This window comes from Perna viridis, chromosome 4 (assembly GCF_037379345.1).
Source record: "Perna viridis isolate PV_CMFRI_1.1 ecotype Kerala chromosome 4, ASM3737934v1, whole genome shotgun sequence".
In the NCBI taxonomy this organism is placed as follows: Eukaryota; Metazoa; Mollusca; class Bivalvia; order Mytilida; family Mytilidae; genus Perna; species Perna viridis.
In genome coordinates, this window is record NC_142448.1 from 16,884,343 (window position 1) to 16,897,888 (window position 13,546).

The 13,546-nt window shown below is 36.4% G+C and overlaps 1 protein-coding gene across 1 annotated transcript in view; it reads right to left on the reverse strand.

The window, feature by feature from the left end:
- Positions 1–2,419: 2,419 nt before the first annotated feature.
- LOC148619095 (3-mercaptopyruvate sulfurtransferase-like) overlaps positions 2,420–13,546 on the reverse strand; it is a 48,786-nt gene continuing 37,659 nt past the window's right edge. The window contains exon 3 of the mRNA XM_088578655.1: positions 2,420–2,580. Within this exon, the coding sequence (XP_088434781.1) occupies positions 2,435–2,580 (146 nt within the window). The 3' untranslated portion in view covers positions 2,420–2,434. The remainder of the gene's footprint in view (positions 2,581–13,546) is intronic.

The following is a 13,546-nucleotide window of genomic DNA, read 5'->3' on the forward strand; positions in this document are numbered from 1 at the left end:
CTGGAAAGTGTTGATTTTATCCCAAATAGTATTTCGCTGGGTCAAAGATTCACCAAATGCTGTAGGCTGTACAGCATGCAGATCACAAATTAGATCACTAGGTCATGGATCGACATTAAATCACGTGTGATGCTTTTAATGAATTTAATGAATGAACGTGATCAAATGACAACTAATTTCCCCGAATACACCATGACCCACATTCACGGGTATGACTAAACCGGGGGACTGTGTAATCGCTTTGATGCTTCCATGAGGGACCCTAAATGATAGCCAATGACTTTATGTTTGTTTGTTTGTTTGTTGGGGTTTAACGTCCGAGCAGCAATATTTCAGCTATATTCAGACGATGAACATGAAATGGATGTTAAAATGAACATGAAATGAAAAAAAAGGATGGGACACAAGGAAAATAGGGTCGACAAATTTTGATTGCCACTGGAAAAAGGGGGAAGGGTAAGGTCGGGCAATTTAGCCTCCTGTGGCGGAGCGCAAAGGTTCCTACTCCTTTCGAATACCACAGCAGGGTTTTTTAACGTGCGAGGAACGTGGCATCTTTCCCAACACGGTGCACCACTATGGTTTGCGGTCAGGTTTTCCGTATTATAGCCTGAAAACCCCAGCATGTAACACGCCAGGGGTACCCCATTCAACCACCTGGGGCACACATTCCAGTTGCTATGTGGGCAGAGCGCCTAGCCCCCGGCTAGGTTTCTGAGCACTATTTAGTCGCCTTATACGACAAGCTTAGCGCTGCTGCAGGCCTATTCTTTTAACACCTGGACCTGAACGAGGCCAATGACTTTAAAAAAAACCCTCAATCAGTCATGTATTACAAATACCACATATAAGTGCAAACCGGGTCTAACAGTATTGAGTATATATGTTAGCAGGAAAACGACAATTAAACCAAGTAAAGGAACAGTCAGCTGATGGTCAACGTCACACATATCGTGCGGTAGATTGGCTAACACTGTGTTACGAAAGATTTTGGGGGATTTAAGTGATTTATATCTCAAAAGACAGTCACATTATCTGCTCGAAGCCACGATATCATAGCTTTATAACGCACTAAATAAAGGCTGTAACGGATATACGATAAGTGCTATTATTTTCAACTTTATCGTTATAGTGCTATTTAATGACCACTGGGTCCATGCCCCTGCAGGCGTATTCAAAAGCCAAGTCAACATTGTCTGACCTCAAATATATCATAAATCACTGATTAAAATTAACAGTATTTCAAAATAAATTAAACCCTAAAACACTGAGGCTTCACTCCTTGTATAACACATAGTAAAACATCATTGTGCTGGATTTTGGCTTCCTCTTTCGATTTTTATTTATTTTGAGTCCTTCTTATATCGATGCCAATGTATTTGGTTCTAGTGCTGCTGATGAGAGTGTACGCCTTCAAACACGTTTATAGTACATCACAATTTGAAATATTAATATGAGTGGTACATTGTATTTTTTTAATGCATCACTTTTCCAACAATAAAATGTGGAGGTGTAAAAAAATCCATGCATAGTTTCTTTGTTTTATATTTCAGAATCGCTACGCTTCATTTCAAATGGATATTTTTTTCTAATTAATGACAAGAGTATATGATAGCTAGTTCCACCAAGATTTAAACTGATATTAAATACATACCTGAATCACATGAAGCCACTACATCTTTGAACAGGGACAGATCTACTTGTATAGAGTATAACTTATTACATACCAGAACCACATGAAGCCGCTACATCTTTGGGCAGATATATTTGTACAGAGTATAACTTATTACATACCAGAACCACATGAAGCCGCTACATCTTTGGGCAGATCTATTTGTACAAAGTATAACTTATTACATACCAGAACCACATGAAGCCGCCACATCATTGGACAAATCTATTTTGTTGGAGTATAACTTTTTTTAGAGATTCATCATCCAACATCACACCTTTCTCTACATCAACTATACTTGTGGAAAGAATGTTCTTACTCCCCTTTTATGACCTGGGTCTATACCTGCACATTGTATTTTTGAATTCATCATTTGTCCAACAATAAAATGTAGAGATTTAAAAAAAAATCATGTACAATTTATTTATTTATTTTTTTTATTATTATTTTTTTGCATCTCAGAATCGATACGCTTCATTTTGAATTGGGTATATGATAGCTAGTTCCACCAAGATTTAAACTAATACTAAATATATATCTTAAGCACTTGAAGCTACTACATCTTTGGACGGATCTATTTGTTCGGAGTATAACTTATTACATACCAGAACCACATGAAGCCGCTACATCTCTGGACAGACCTATTTGTTCGGAGTATAACTTGTTACATACCAGAACCACATGAAGCCACTACATCTTTGGACAGATATATTTTTTCGGAGTATAACTTAATACATACCAGAACCACATGAAGCCACTACATCATTGGACAAATCTTTTTTTTTTTTTTTTTTTTTTGGAGTATAACGTTTTTAGAGATTCATCATCCAACAGCACACCTTTCTCTTTATCAACTATACTTGTGGATAGAATGTTCTTACTCCCCTTTATATGACCTGGTTCTATACCTGTAAAGCACAAAGGTTTGAATATTTTTTTTTAATGGTAAAAAGTTAAAAATAACTGAAATAAAGATCCATTATATCTTGATAGGTATTTCATATGTGGGTCTGTTCACATCTTCGTTTGAATGAACAAAATTATTATTATTATTATTATTATTACTGTATTATTAGATTTCCGAAACTGAAATCGGTAGATATACAAAATCCAAGGTCATAAGCTTTTACCGAAACAAAAGAAAAACGAAAAAAAAACACAAATGTAAATGAGCAACTCGATTCTAATATATTTATTTATTTATCAAATATACTTTATACTTTTTGTCGATTGTAAGACTTCAGATGTTGTAGGTAATCCGTCGCCACACCATTTTGTAATACCGCCATCTAAGACCGAAACAGAGTTGTGACCAAACACACAGAACATCCACCAAACTCGAGGAGCAGAAAAGAATCCAAAGTTAAGACCGTTGTCATAAACGACAGTATGTGTTCCTTCGTCTATGTCTAAGTTTCCTGCATGTTGCTCAAATTGTTTAACGGTCGGAAGCACAAGGCTATACGGAGAGGTGGCATCGCTACATTCGTATATGTCAAAGAATGATGCCCCCGTTCTGTAGTTGAATGGTGCCATGATGAATCAAGTATTCGGAGATTTTTTGGGGATGCATTTATTATGGCGTTATGCAACCATCTCGGTGTCACGAGAGCGCTTTCTTTAGTGGACATTCTGAAAAATTGATGTCAATTTTCAAATTTATGTTCAATTTTGGTATTGAAAATATGTACTATCAATTACTCTTTGTCTTACGCATGCATTATATTGAATGACTGTGGTTTCTTAAATATAATAAACTGTTGTCACAAAGATAAGTCTCGCCTGTTCGATATTGTCAATATAATGTTATGTTTGTTAAATATAATTTTGTGTTGCTTTCATATTTTGTATAATAATATGAAATTACAAAATTATCATTTTTGTGTTACCACTACCAAATGCACTAGGCGATTGATGGATGAACAAGAGATCAATTGAATTCCCTTTGAGTTTCCTCCAAATAAAAGTAAATGCAAAGAAAGAAGAACCAAAATAAAAAGAATCAGTGAAAAATAACACAGTGCACCCCAGTTATATCGCCACCTTTTGGACAAGACTAAATTGGGTTTGTATAGGAGGTTTTGGATATATTAATGGAATAAATTGGATAGAATCTATATAACGTTAGGAAAAGTTGACTTATGAAATTTATGGCAATTAAAGAGGGGCGTTATATCGAGGGAACACAGTAAATCCCTTCTACTCATGCAGTGGATGGAATTCAAATAAAAATGTCTACATGAACTATAGGAAACCTTTATGTTGAACTTTTGACATTAAATTTATATTATAATAAAATAATTAAATTTAAATTAAAGTAATAATAAAACAGACCATGACTGCGGGGGTATCTGTATTAAATTAGCATGTATTTGTGATGCAATGATGGTAAATGCATCTGTACAACAAATATCATTGACATAGCATAAGGGGTTCATGTTAAAATGAACTTGTCAGACAACTTAACGTTAATTTGTAGACGCCGTCGTTGGAAAAGCAAAACCTAAGTCTCGCCTTCTGCGACTTTTATTACAGGCGAGACAAAAATAATAGCAAGTCTCAGATAACAAGGATTGATAGAGATCGTATGAAAACTGAATGATATTTATGTCAGTAACCACAAAACTTAAGAATGATTTCACCAAATAAAAAGCTGTAAAAGTAAAATATTTTATAAAAGTGTCTATTTATTACATTTTGATTGGTTTCTTTTGTTTTCTTTTTTTAGAATAGCGGTACGTCAAAATTAAGCCACACTTATTTTTTTCAAACTTTGTGCCGTATTGTGGAATTGGCTATCTATTAAATGATATGCATGGACCTCTTCTGTTTACCAGACTTTACAAAAATGTTAGTTTTCAGTATAGTAGTATAGTGGAGGTAAGGTAAAACACCCCTGTAGGAGATAATGGACAAAACCGTCATGTGATCTAGTCATATGATCTGGGCATATAAAAGCAAGTGAGTAGCATTGACAATTGTCTCTTTTGCTTAGACCGGTAAAGTCGTACATGTGTATTTGCTTTAATTACTGAAAGGACAAAATCGTGGATTTAAATAAGTTTACATAGATTTGGTTTTATAAACTGCTGCATGGTTTGGGGAGACATCATAACACACTACATAACAAGCTACTGCAGTGCGTGTTGCTGGTCACACCATTCCATGCAGTCGGTGACAATAGCTAGAGTGGCAGAACTGTTACAAAGGTTGGCGACAACATCATTTGACACTACCGCAGCATTTTGCAGCGACCTCATATCGCACCACAGCAGTGTGACTTGCTGCTTATACTATACTATACCGTGTTCCATGGTCAAGTTTATTTTGATATAGCTTTTATTTTGGTTGTCCCTGTTGATATTTGGGGAAAAAAACACGTCACTGTTTTTAACAAATACAGCTGACCTGGTACGAACCTTAGTAATATATTGTGTGTGTGTGTGTGTGTGTATATATAGTTATGTCACAATAAATCAATATATATATATAAACATCTCAGAATGTGACCACTCTATTCGCTACACTGCTCCATCGGATCAAATTGATACATGGAAGATAATGTAAACTTACAAAAGGGACTGAAAAATTCCCAACGATGTTAGAACTGTCAAATTTGGGATGCAAATTTTTGGTCGTTCTCTCCGCGGGACTCGAACTCCAACCGCTGTGACATCTATGGCAACACCGCCTGCACAATGTCCAGCGCCTAGACCACTCGGCCACTAGGCTATATAAAAATATAGCTTTCCCTGCCCGGGTCATTCCTCCTCGTAGGGTTAATCTAGGGCTGTAACTTAGTATTCGATGTATGGTAGTATGGGACAGATCATTTAGGTGTTATTATGTAGGATAGAGGATCAAATTAATGATGCATGTCACAATAAATCAATAAAAGAGAAAAAAAAATCATTTCTAGGTCTTGGTCTAAGGCTGGTACAGCACTACATGCTATACATCCATACGCCGTACTACTATGAATTTTCACTTTTCTCAATTTCCACAGTTAATTCATTTCTATTTTTTTATTAAAAAAAAAAAACATCCCCCTTCTCTTTTTCATTCACATTCCTTATTTATTTGCTTATGTGTGCCTTTGATAATGGTACAATCTCCCTCAGCGTGCGAGATTCAGCTTCTGAATCTATGTTTTGATCTTGAACTTTATTAGTTTATGCTGAAGAAGGATATCGGTTATCCGAAATATTCAATGTAAATTTTACCATCATTTGGTGATGTTAAACATTGTTGATCGTTTTTAACGATCCATCAACTCGTATGAGTGATTGTTGAAAAATTTACATACGATTTGAAAAACAACTTATAACACAACGATATACTAAGCAATAAGGATTAATTGTTTTCCTGATAAAATGAATTTACTGAATAAAATTTAAATTTGCTTTGCTGTGAAATCGTAATAACATCAATTTATTACTATGAACATTGTAAAGGAATTAAAAATCGATGTGAATTACCTGTAAGTGAATGAGAAGAGAATCCGATATATATTTTGTTCCAAACTAGAAGTAATTTAACTGGCAGCAAAATCTTTGTATACATCTACTAATTTATAATCTTATTCCTTAGTCGACGTCTTCATAAAAAAAATCTTTTTTAGTTCATCTAGATATTAAGTATTATCCTGTTTCTTTCTTGTTAATTTGAGGAAAAGAAAATTTTGACTACTTTTTAAATCTCATCCTTTAGAAAATATAATCTTAAAGTGAAACTGGATTTATACAATTGTAACGTATTTCCTTTGGTCCGTGCCAGGTCAATTTTTTGGTAGGCTATGACTATCTTTATTGGAAATGTATGATTAGCTACGTACATCTTACTGTGATCTAAACGCCTTGCGCCTGTCTAATGTACCTTTAGTCATGCGCCCTTACGATGCGCCTCTGGGTGCCTTAAGCTCTAACAATGGGTCCCTAAGGATATGATGCCTTCAATATTTGGTTATAATCCTAAGCCTTATTCAGGATGTGCGGTGATACCCAGATATAACAGTTCGCCCTATCCTTCGAATCGTTGTATGCCTAATCAGATTCAAGTTACGTTTAGTAGATATGAGCTATCTACTATCAAATCACTATAAGCAACTTACTTTACTAACGAGTAACAATTCTTTTTTTATACCATGTTTGAAAAAGTCAATACAATTATTTTGGCGATACCAAAGGTCATAATCATATGTACGTTTCAACCATGTCTGGTCTTTGTCTCTGGATAACATGGTTTGATTTTCGCTAGAATCTTGGTTCCCATGATTACTCATTCAACATATTTTACTATGTCAAAGTAAAGTTTATCACTTTTGTATTATCTATAATCAATTTCCGTATTTGGCTATAGTATCCTATATGGGTGTGACTTACATATAAGAGACTCCAGCGTAATGTATAAACATTTCAAAATCGGAAGTAGCACAATTAACTTGAATATATATAACTATTGTGTAGTTGTGTATTCTCTTCGACAAGTGAATGTAGAATGATTTGCGTGTATATAAGTTCTTAGTTCATACTTAATCTAAATTTATTTATACATAGAAAATACGCCTACTTTGATACCGTTAAAGAGGTAAACAGTGACAGGGAAGAGAAACCACAATCAATCTCATCACTTGTAAATTTTGTCGCATTACCCGTGCCTCCGAAGAAAATGCGTCCTCGCATTTATGTATATTCAACGGATCTATCTTGCCAACAAATAAGCTGATAAACGTCGATACTTTAGTCCCAAATTAAGACCCAAACTCTATCAACATACAGTGCAGAGGTTAAGCATTCAGGAATAGATCTCTCTAACAAAGATTACCAACTTGTAGAACCCAATGCTACATAGTTCCGGTTCCCACACAGCTTATATTTCTTGAACAGATCCGTACATTAGAAGCGTCTTATACTACTCCATAAAAAATCTAAATTTCAAGATCACTAAATGAGCCTGCTGTAAATGTTTTCACTAATATTGCAACTGTATAGGTAATTACACATGACTTTTTGACTAAATAATCATTTGTCAAATTAAAACTAGCAAATTTATAGAGTGCCACTGGAAAACGACAAAAATTGCCAAAAACCTGTTCTGAAAAATTTTGCCCCGAAATTGGCCACTTAAGGACCACTTGTAACAAAGAGCTTTTACATGCACAGGGCGTAACATTTCTCTGCACATGGGACCTCTCATTAAACGTCCCCATCTGACCAACAACATGGGAATCTACAGCATTAATGTTGTAATACCTTTACAACATCAGACAAAACTCATATTAAGAAATTACTTATCTGACAGAATTTATAGGGAAGATTGTGAAGAAATTATTGCATGGCGTACTATAAACGTACTAATTTTCGCGGCAGCTAATTTTCGCGGTTTCTGAAAAGTTAACATGTTCGCAGATATTAATTTTCGCGGTTCTTGAGGTTGCAGAAATGATTTTTTTCTCAATAGTCTCGGCAGTGTGTGATCTCTCTTTTGATCAGTTAATTTACCATTAATATTTCAATAAAATATAATCATGACTGTTAAAACGAAATTAACAAATTGACAAGTCCCCATTGTTTCATCTGACTATTTTAATATAAAAGTGTATTCTTATTTAAAAATAAAAAGAACTCACTTAAATGCCCAATCCGCAGCTTATTGTAGGGATTAACTTTTAACACTTTTATTGCATGTTTATGGATTACTTTTTACTGACAGTTCTCAGCGTGTGTATTTAAAGGTAATGTTTTGTCAGTGATAACCTGTAGTATGTGTTCAACACTTACATATTGTTCTTTTTGTTAATAACATGTTTGCACAGTATTTATTTTTACTCTTTGATGTGTCAAGTACGCTATACAAATATGTAAACAAGATCATGAATTTAGAAATTATAACCCACATGCTTTTACCGTATACTTTTTTATAATAGACTTAGTATAAATTCATACTTGATTGCATTGAAAGATACGACCCTTACACAAAACGACGTTTCTATTCAAAATTGTGAAATCCATGATAAGAACGGTCAAAAGACTTGGCAATATGAATTTATTTTCGCGGGTACTAATTTTCGCGTTCTTGAGGCAACCGCTAAAATAGCGAAATTAGTGCACCGCGAAAATTAATACGTTTGCAGTAATCGGCGAACCGGGACGGAAGTTTTCTATTTCGCTTTCCGCTCGCTCAACCACTATCAACTATATACGGAATTCGTGATGTTTCACTTGCACTGTCATGCGCGCTATCCCTAACAACATCATTTTGTACAGATACATTTGACTCCGTTGACTTCCCTACGTCATCAAAAACTTCCGTTTGATCATAGTGCCTGTCTGGTATCTCACCAACTAGCTTTTGCGTTCTAAAAGAACGCGTACGATCCACGTGAACGATTTGAGGTTTTTTGTCAGACGGACGGCGCAATTCATAGGTCACATGAGAATTTTTCGTAACAACCTCAAAAGGACCCTGCCAAAAATTCATAAAATTTGGCGATTTCTCAATAGTTCTATGCAGAAAATACACCAAATCTTTGTCACCTTGTTCAAAAGTTTCCCAGCACAGTTTTGCATCATGATACTTCTTCTGACGTTTCATTTCTCCTTCTGGGTGTTCTCTAGCAAATCTATACGCTTTTAATCTCATCACGGACTTCCCATGTCCATATACTTATTGGCATTCGCGTTAATGTTCTATGAAGCGCATATTGGATGTACAATAGCGTTCCAACATCTCGTCCTAACATGAACACATAAGAACTTAAACCCTTTGTTTCATGCTTCGTCGACCTATACGCCATGGCGACAAATTTATTCAAAGTTCTTTGAAAGGTATTACCTTGGTCGGAGTGTTTTGCCTTGGGAACTCCAAACCTGGCAATTACATCATGAACCAACAGATTAGCAACCGTGGTACCCTCCATGTTCTCCATAGGGAATATCTCTATCCATTTCATGAAGTAGTCTTGAACCATGAATATATAGTTGCAACCGTTCTTCGTGTCTGTTAACGGTCCCATAATGTCGAGCGCAGTTCTCTCCATCGGAAATCCTGATCCTTCAATTTGCATAGGCGCCTCCTTAGTGTTTCTTGACTTTTTCTTTCCATAAAGTAGTGGCATACCATTACGTATTGTCGAACATCTCGTTGTAACCCAGGCCAGTATAAAGTTTGCCTGGTCTTAGACAGCGTCTTCTTTATTCCTAAATGGCCTGATACTTTAGCTTCATGGTACATCTGAAGCACATTCCTCCTTTCCGACCATGGTACTATCGCCTGGTGAACCGTTCTGTTACCATCGTTCCACTCGTTGATGTTTGATTCCGGGTCTGTGCTAGATTTCAAAGTTATATTTGAACTCAAGACCTGAATCTGTCTTTCAAGGTGACCTTCTGGATCTTTAAAATTATAAAACCAGCGCAGCGCACTTTGGTCTGTGCGTATCACAAATGCTTGCCCGTACAGGTAGTGGCAGAAATGCTTCACAAATGTTATTACAGCCAGCACCTCTCGGCGAGTCATACAGTGACGCCTTTCTGCCTTTGTAAGAACACGACCTGCATAAGCTACTACCCATTCTTTCCCATCCTGGACCTGGCTCAAGACCGCGTCTATACCTTCTCCTGAGGCGTCTGTTTCCAAAATGAACTGGCTGTTCATGTCAGGGTAGACCAGCAGTGGGACAGATGTTAATCGGAATTTCAGTTCTGTTAATGCTTCCTCGCATTCGGTCGTCCACTTGAAATCACACCCCTTTTCAATTAGTCTATGTAATGGCCTTGCTATTTCTGCAAACTTTTGTATGCATTTTCTGTAGTAGCCACACAATCCTCGGAACGACCTTACGTCTGTCACGGTCACTGGTGCTGGCCATTGTTGTACTGACTTTACTTTCTCTGCTTCTGTACAGATCCCCTTACTGGTAATCGTGTGATCAAGGAAAACAACTTCCTTCTTAAACAACTTACACTTTCTGTATTTTAATTTCAGTCCCGCTGCCTTCAGTCTTTCAAAAACCGTCCCAAGATTTGCTAATGCCTCGTCAATAGTGTTTCCCTTTTTATCATGTCGTCGATATACACCAAGTAAATGTCCCAATGAAGCCCTGAGAGAACCGTTTTCATCGGATACTCAAACGTCGTTCTTACAAAGGCCAAAGGGCATCACGGTAAACTGGAATAACCCCTTGCGGGTTGTGAATGTTGTCTTTTATTTATCCTCTGCATCCATCTCCACTTGCCAATAACCCGCAAACCGATCTAATGTGGAGAACCACTTGGAACCTACCAAGGTGTCAATTGAATCATCTATTCTTGGAAGTGGATACGAGTCCTTTGCACTTTGAGCATTGCGACGACGGTAGTTTACGCAGAAGCGAAATGTGCCGTCCATACTAGCACTACCCCTGGACGACCATAGTCCTTGTGATAGCTCGACTATTTCCCTTCCCGACATAGATTCTTTTTGCTCATCTATTAACTCCCATTTTGGGGGAAACCATCTAAGCTGCTGTTTAACAGGTTTTGCATTACCAGTGACTATCTTGCGCTTCACGAAGTTTGTCTTTCCCAGATCATGGTCATCTTTGGCAAATACGTCGACATTCTTATGAAGCAAGTCATAGAGATTTTGAGCCTTCTCTGAATTCAATTCACTTGTTGATCTTTCAAATAACTGCTGTACAGTCGCGGGGAACTCTGTCGTGTAAACTTCCGAAACCGTTTCTTTTAAAGGTTCGACAAGACACATATTTCCTACAACAGTATTCTTGTTTATCTTTTTTATGTCATTGAAAAGTCTCACTAGCACCCTCTCAGATGTCTTTACTAAAGTTCGCGCTACCATGGTAATACCTTTTTTTAACAAAAGATGGGCACAGTTCTATCGTTGCGCCTGTTACGTTCAGCTGGTTTCCTGTTACTTCAACATGGCCTTTGCAAATCATCTTAGACCGAGGTGGCATGGTAACACATTCAGCGATAGATACTTTATTGCACCCAAGTTTACCCTCCAATGATTGTGGTAAGTTCTTTACCTTCAAAATCATTTAACTGGTATGAACATTAACAATACATCCATATTGACGGAGGAAGTCTAGCCCAATAATTTCATCTATACCGATGTTGGCCACTATTGCTTTGATTGGAAACTTCAGACCTGCTGTATTTATATTACAATATGCTATTCCACTGACTTCTAATGGTGTGCCTTGTGCCACTAAAATTACTTGATGAACCTTTCGCAGCTTAGGTCGACATATCTCTTCGATACCTTCGTATGCTTCCTTGGAGATAAGCATTTTCAACTCGTTAATGTTCACAGCTGCTTCAATATATAGCCCGGCTGCATTATTGGAACCGACCCGAACAGTTGGATTAACTGTTTCATGAGCCTTCCCATTTTCCTGTTGAGTTCACCTTTGGTATTCTGTCATCGTGGTTTATCACAGTTACGTTGTATATGACCCTTCTCGTCACAATTGGAACAACCTGTACGCGGCTTCGTGGTCCACATCCGTCTCGATCTGGACTAATCACCATGCATTGCCCTTATTTCAGACTGAAATCCCTCCTATGTTTAGTCACACGTTCCATGAAGTTTCATGCTCTCTTCGTCTAATTGACTTTCAGGTACAATGGTTTGGCTTGCTGTATCCTTAATCGCATGTCAAAATCTGGTAAGGCTTTAACGAAATATTCTTCTGCCATAGACTCTGATACTGCCTGAGGTACCATAGGGTATGTCAAGTGAGTCAGATGTCTAATACTCTTTACCTAATTATGGTATGGTTTCAGACGATTTCAACTTTCTTTTTTTTTTTTTTGTCATTGGCTTGGGATGTTGGCTTTTGGCTGTTCATTAAAAACGTCTGCCCGACGGGCTGTCATTCGTGTGTAGTGTCTATCATCTTTAAAAAGATGCATAAAAAATACGCCTACTTTGACACCGTTAAAAGAGGTAAACAGTGACAGGGGAGAGAAACCACGATAAATTTCATCCCTTGAAAATTTCGTCACTCAATTGATTTAATAAAATTGACAAAATGTTTAACATAAAATATTCCCTAATATGAAATATGCAATAATATATCATCACAACTGCATTTTTCTCCCTCGAAAGTTCTTCCCGAATTTTTACTCTTTTTTTGTAAATCAAATATATCATAATTAATATTAATTGGTACAAATGATACAAAAGGCAATTAAAATTAAATACAAAAGTTGAATGTTTCACATGACATCTTGTTCGTATATTTTTATATTGCAAGTCTCTAGTAATATGTACGAATCAATGTCCACACACAATAACAATGACTTTAAAGTAAACGCATCCTGAGAAAAACTAAATAAGATATTAGTACATGATAATACATACAATTACTCCACTAAAATACATAGATACGTTCATAGGTACTGCTTATTAGTTATTCCTGTCTAGTTAGGAAACGAGAAGTGGATATAAGCTATTCGTGTTTTGCGTTGACTTTGGTAATTATGTCGCACTTTCATCTTTTTCTTTTAAAGGGAAAGACAAACATTGGTGGACAACGAGGATGTGTACACAAAAAAGGCTAATTTATAATATATTTCACTTTAAAATCAGTGAATATACTAAGCTTTACACTTGTTAATTGAAATTTTAAGATTTTTTCTTGTGAGCTTGTTTATCACCCCAAATCCAGGCCACTCAACATGAATAGTTCTGGAGATAAATTTGTCGAGAGAAACTTTATGAATTTTAATGGGGAGTCTTATTTCCCAAAAGGATGGACACTGTGGAACGTATGTAACCGGAATGGTGACACATAAGCCACCCGTAGTTCTAGTATTATTGTGGTATTTCTGTTTTTGCGTTTTTTCGTGATTCTTACTACAGTAT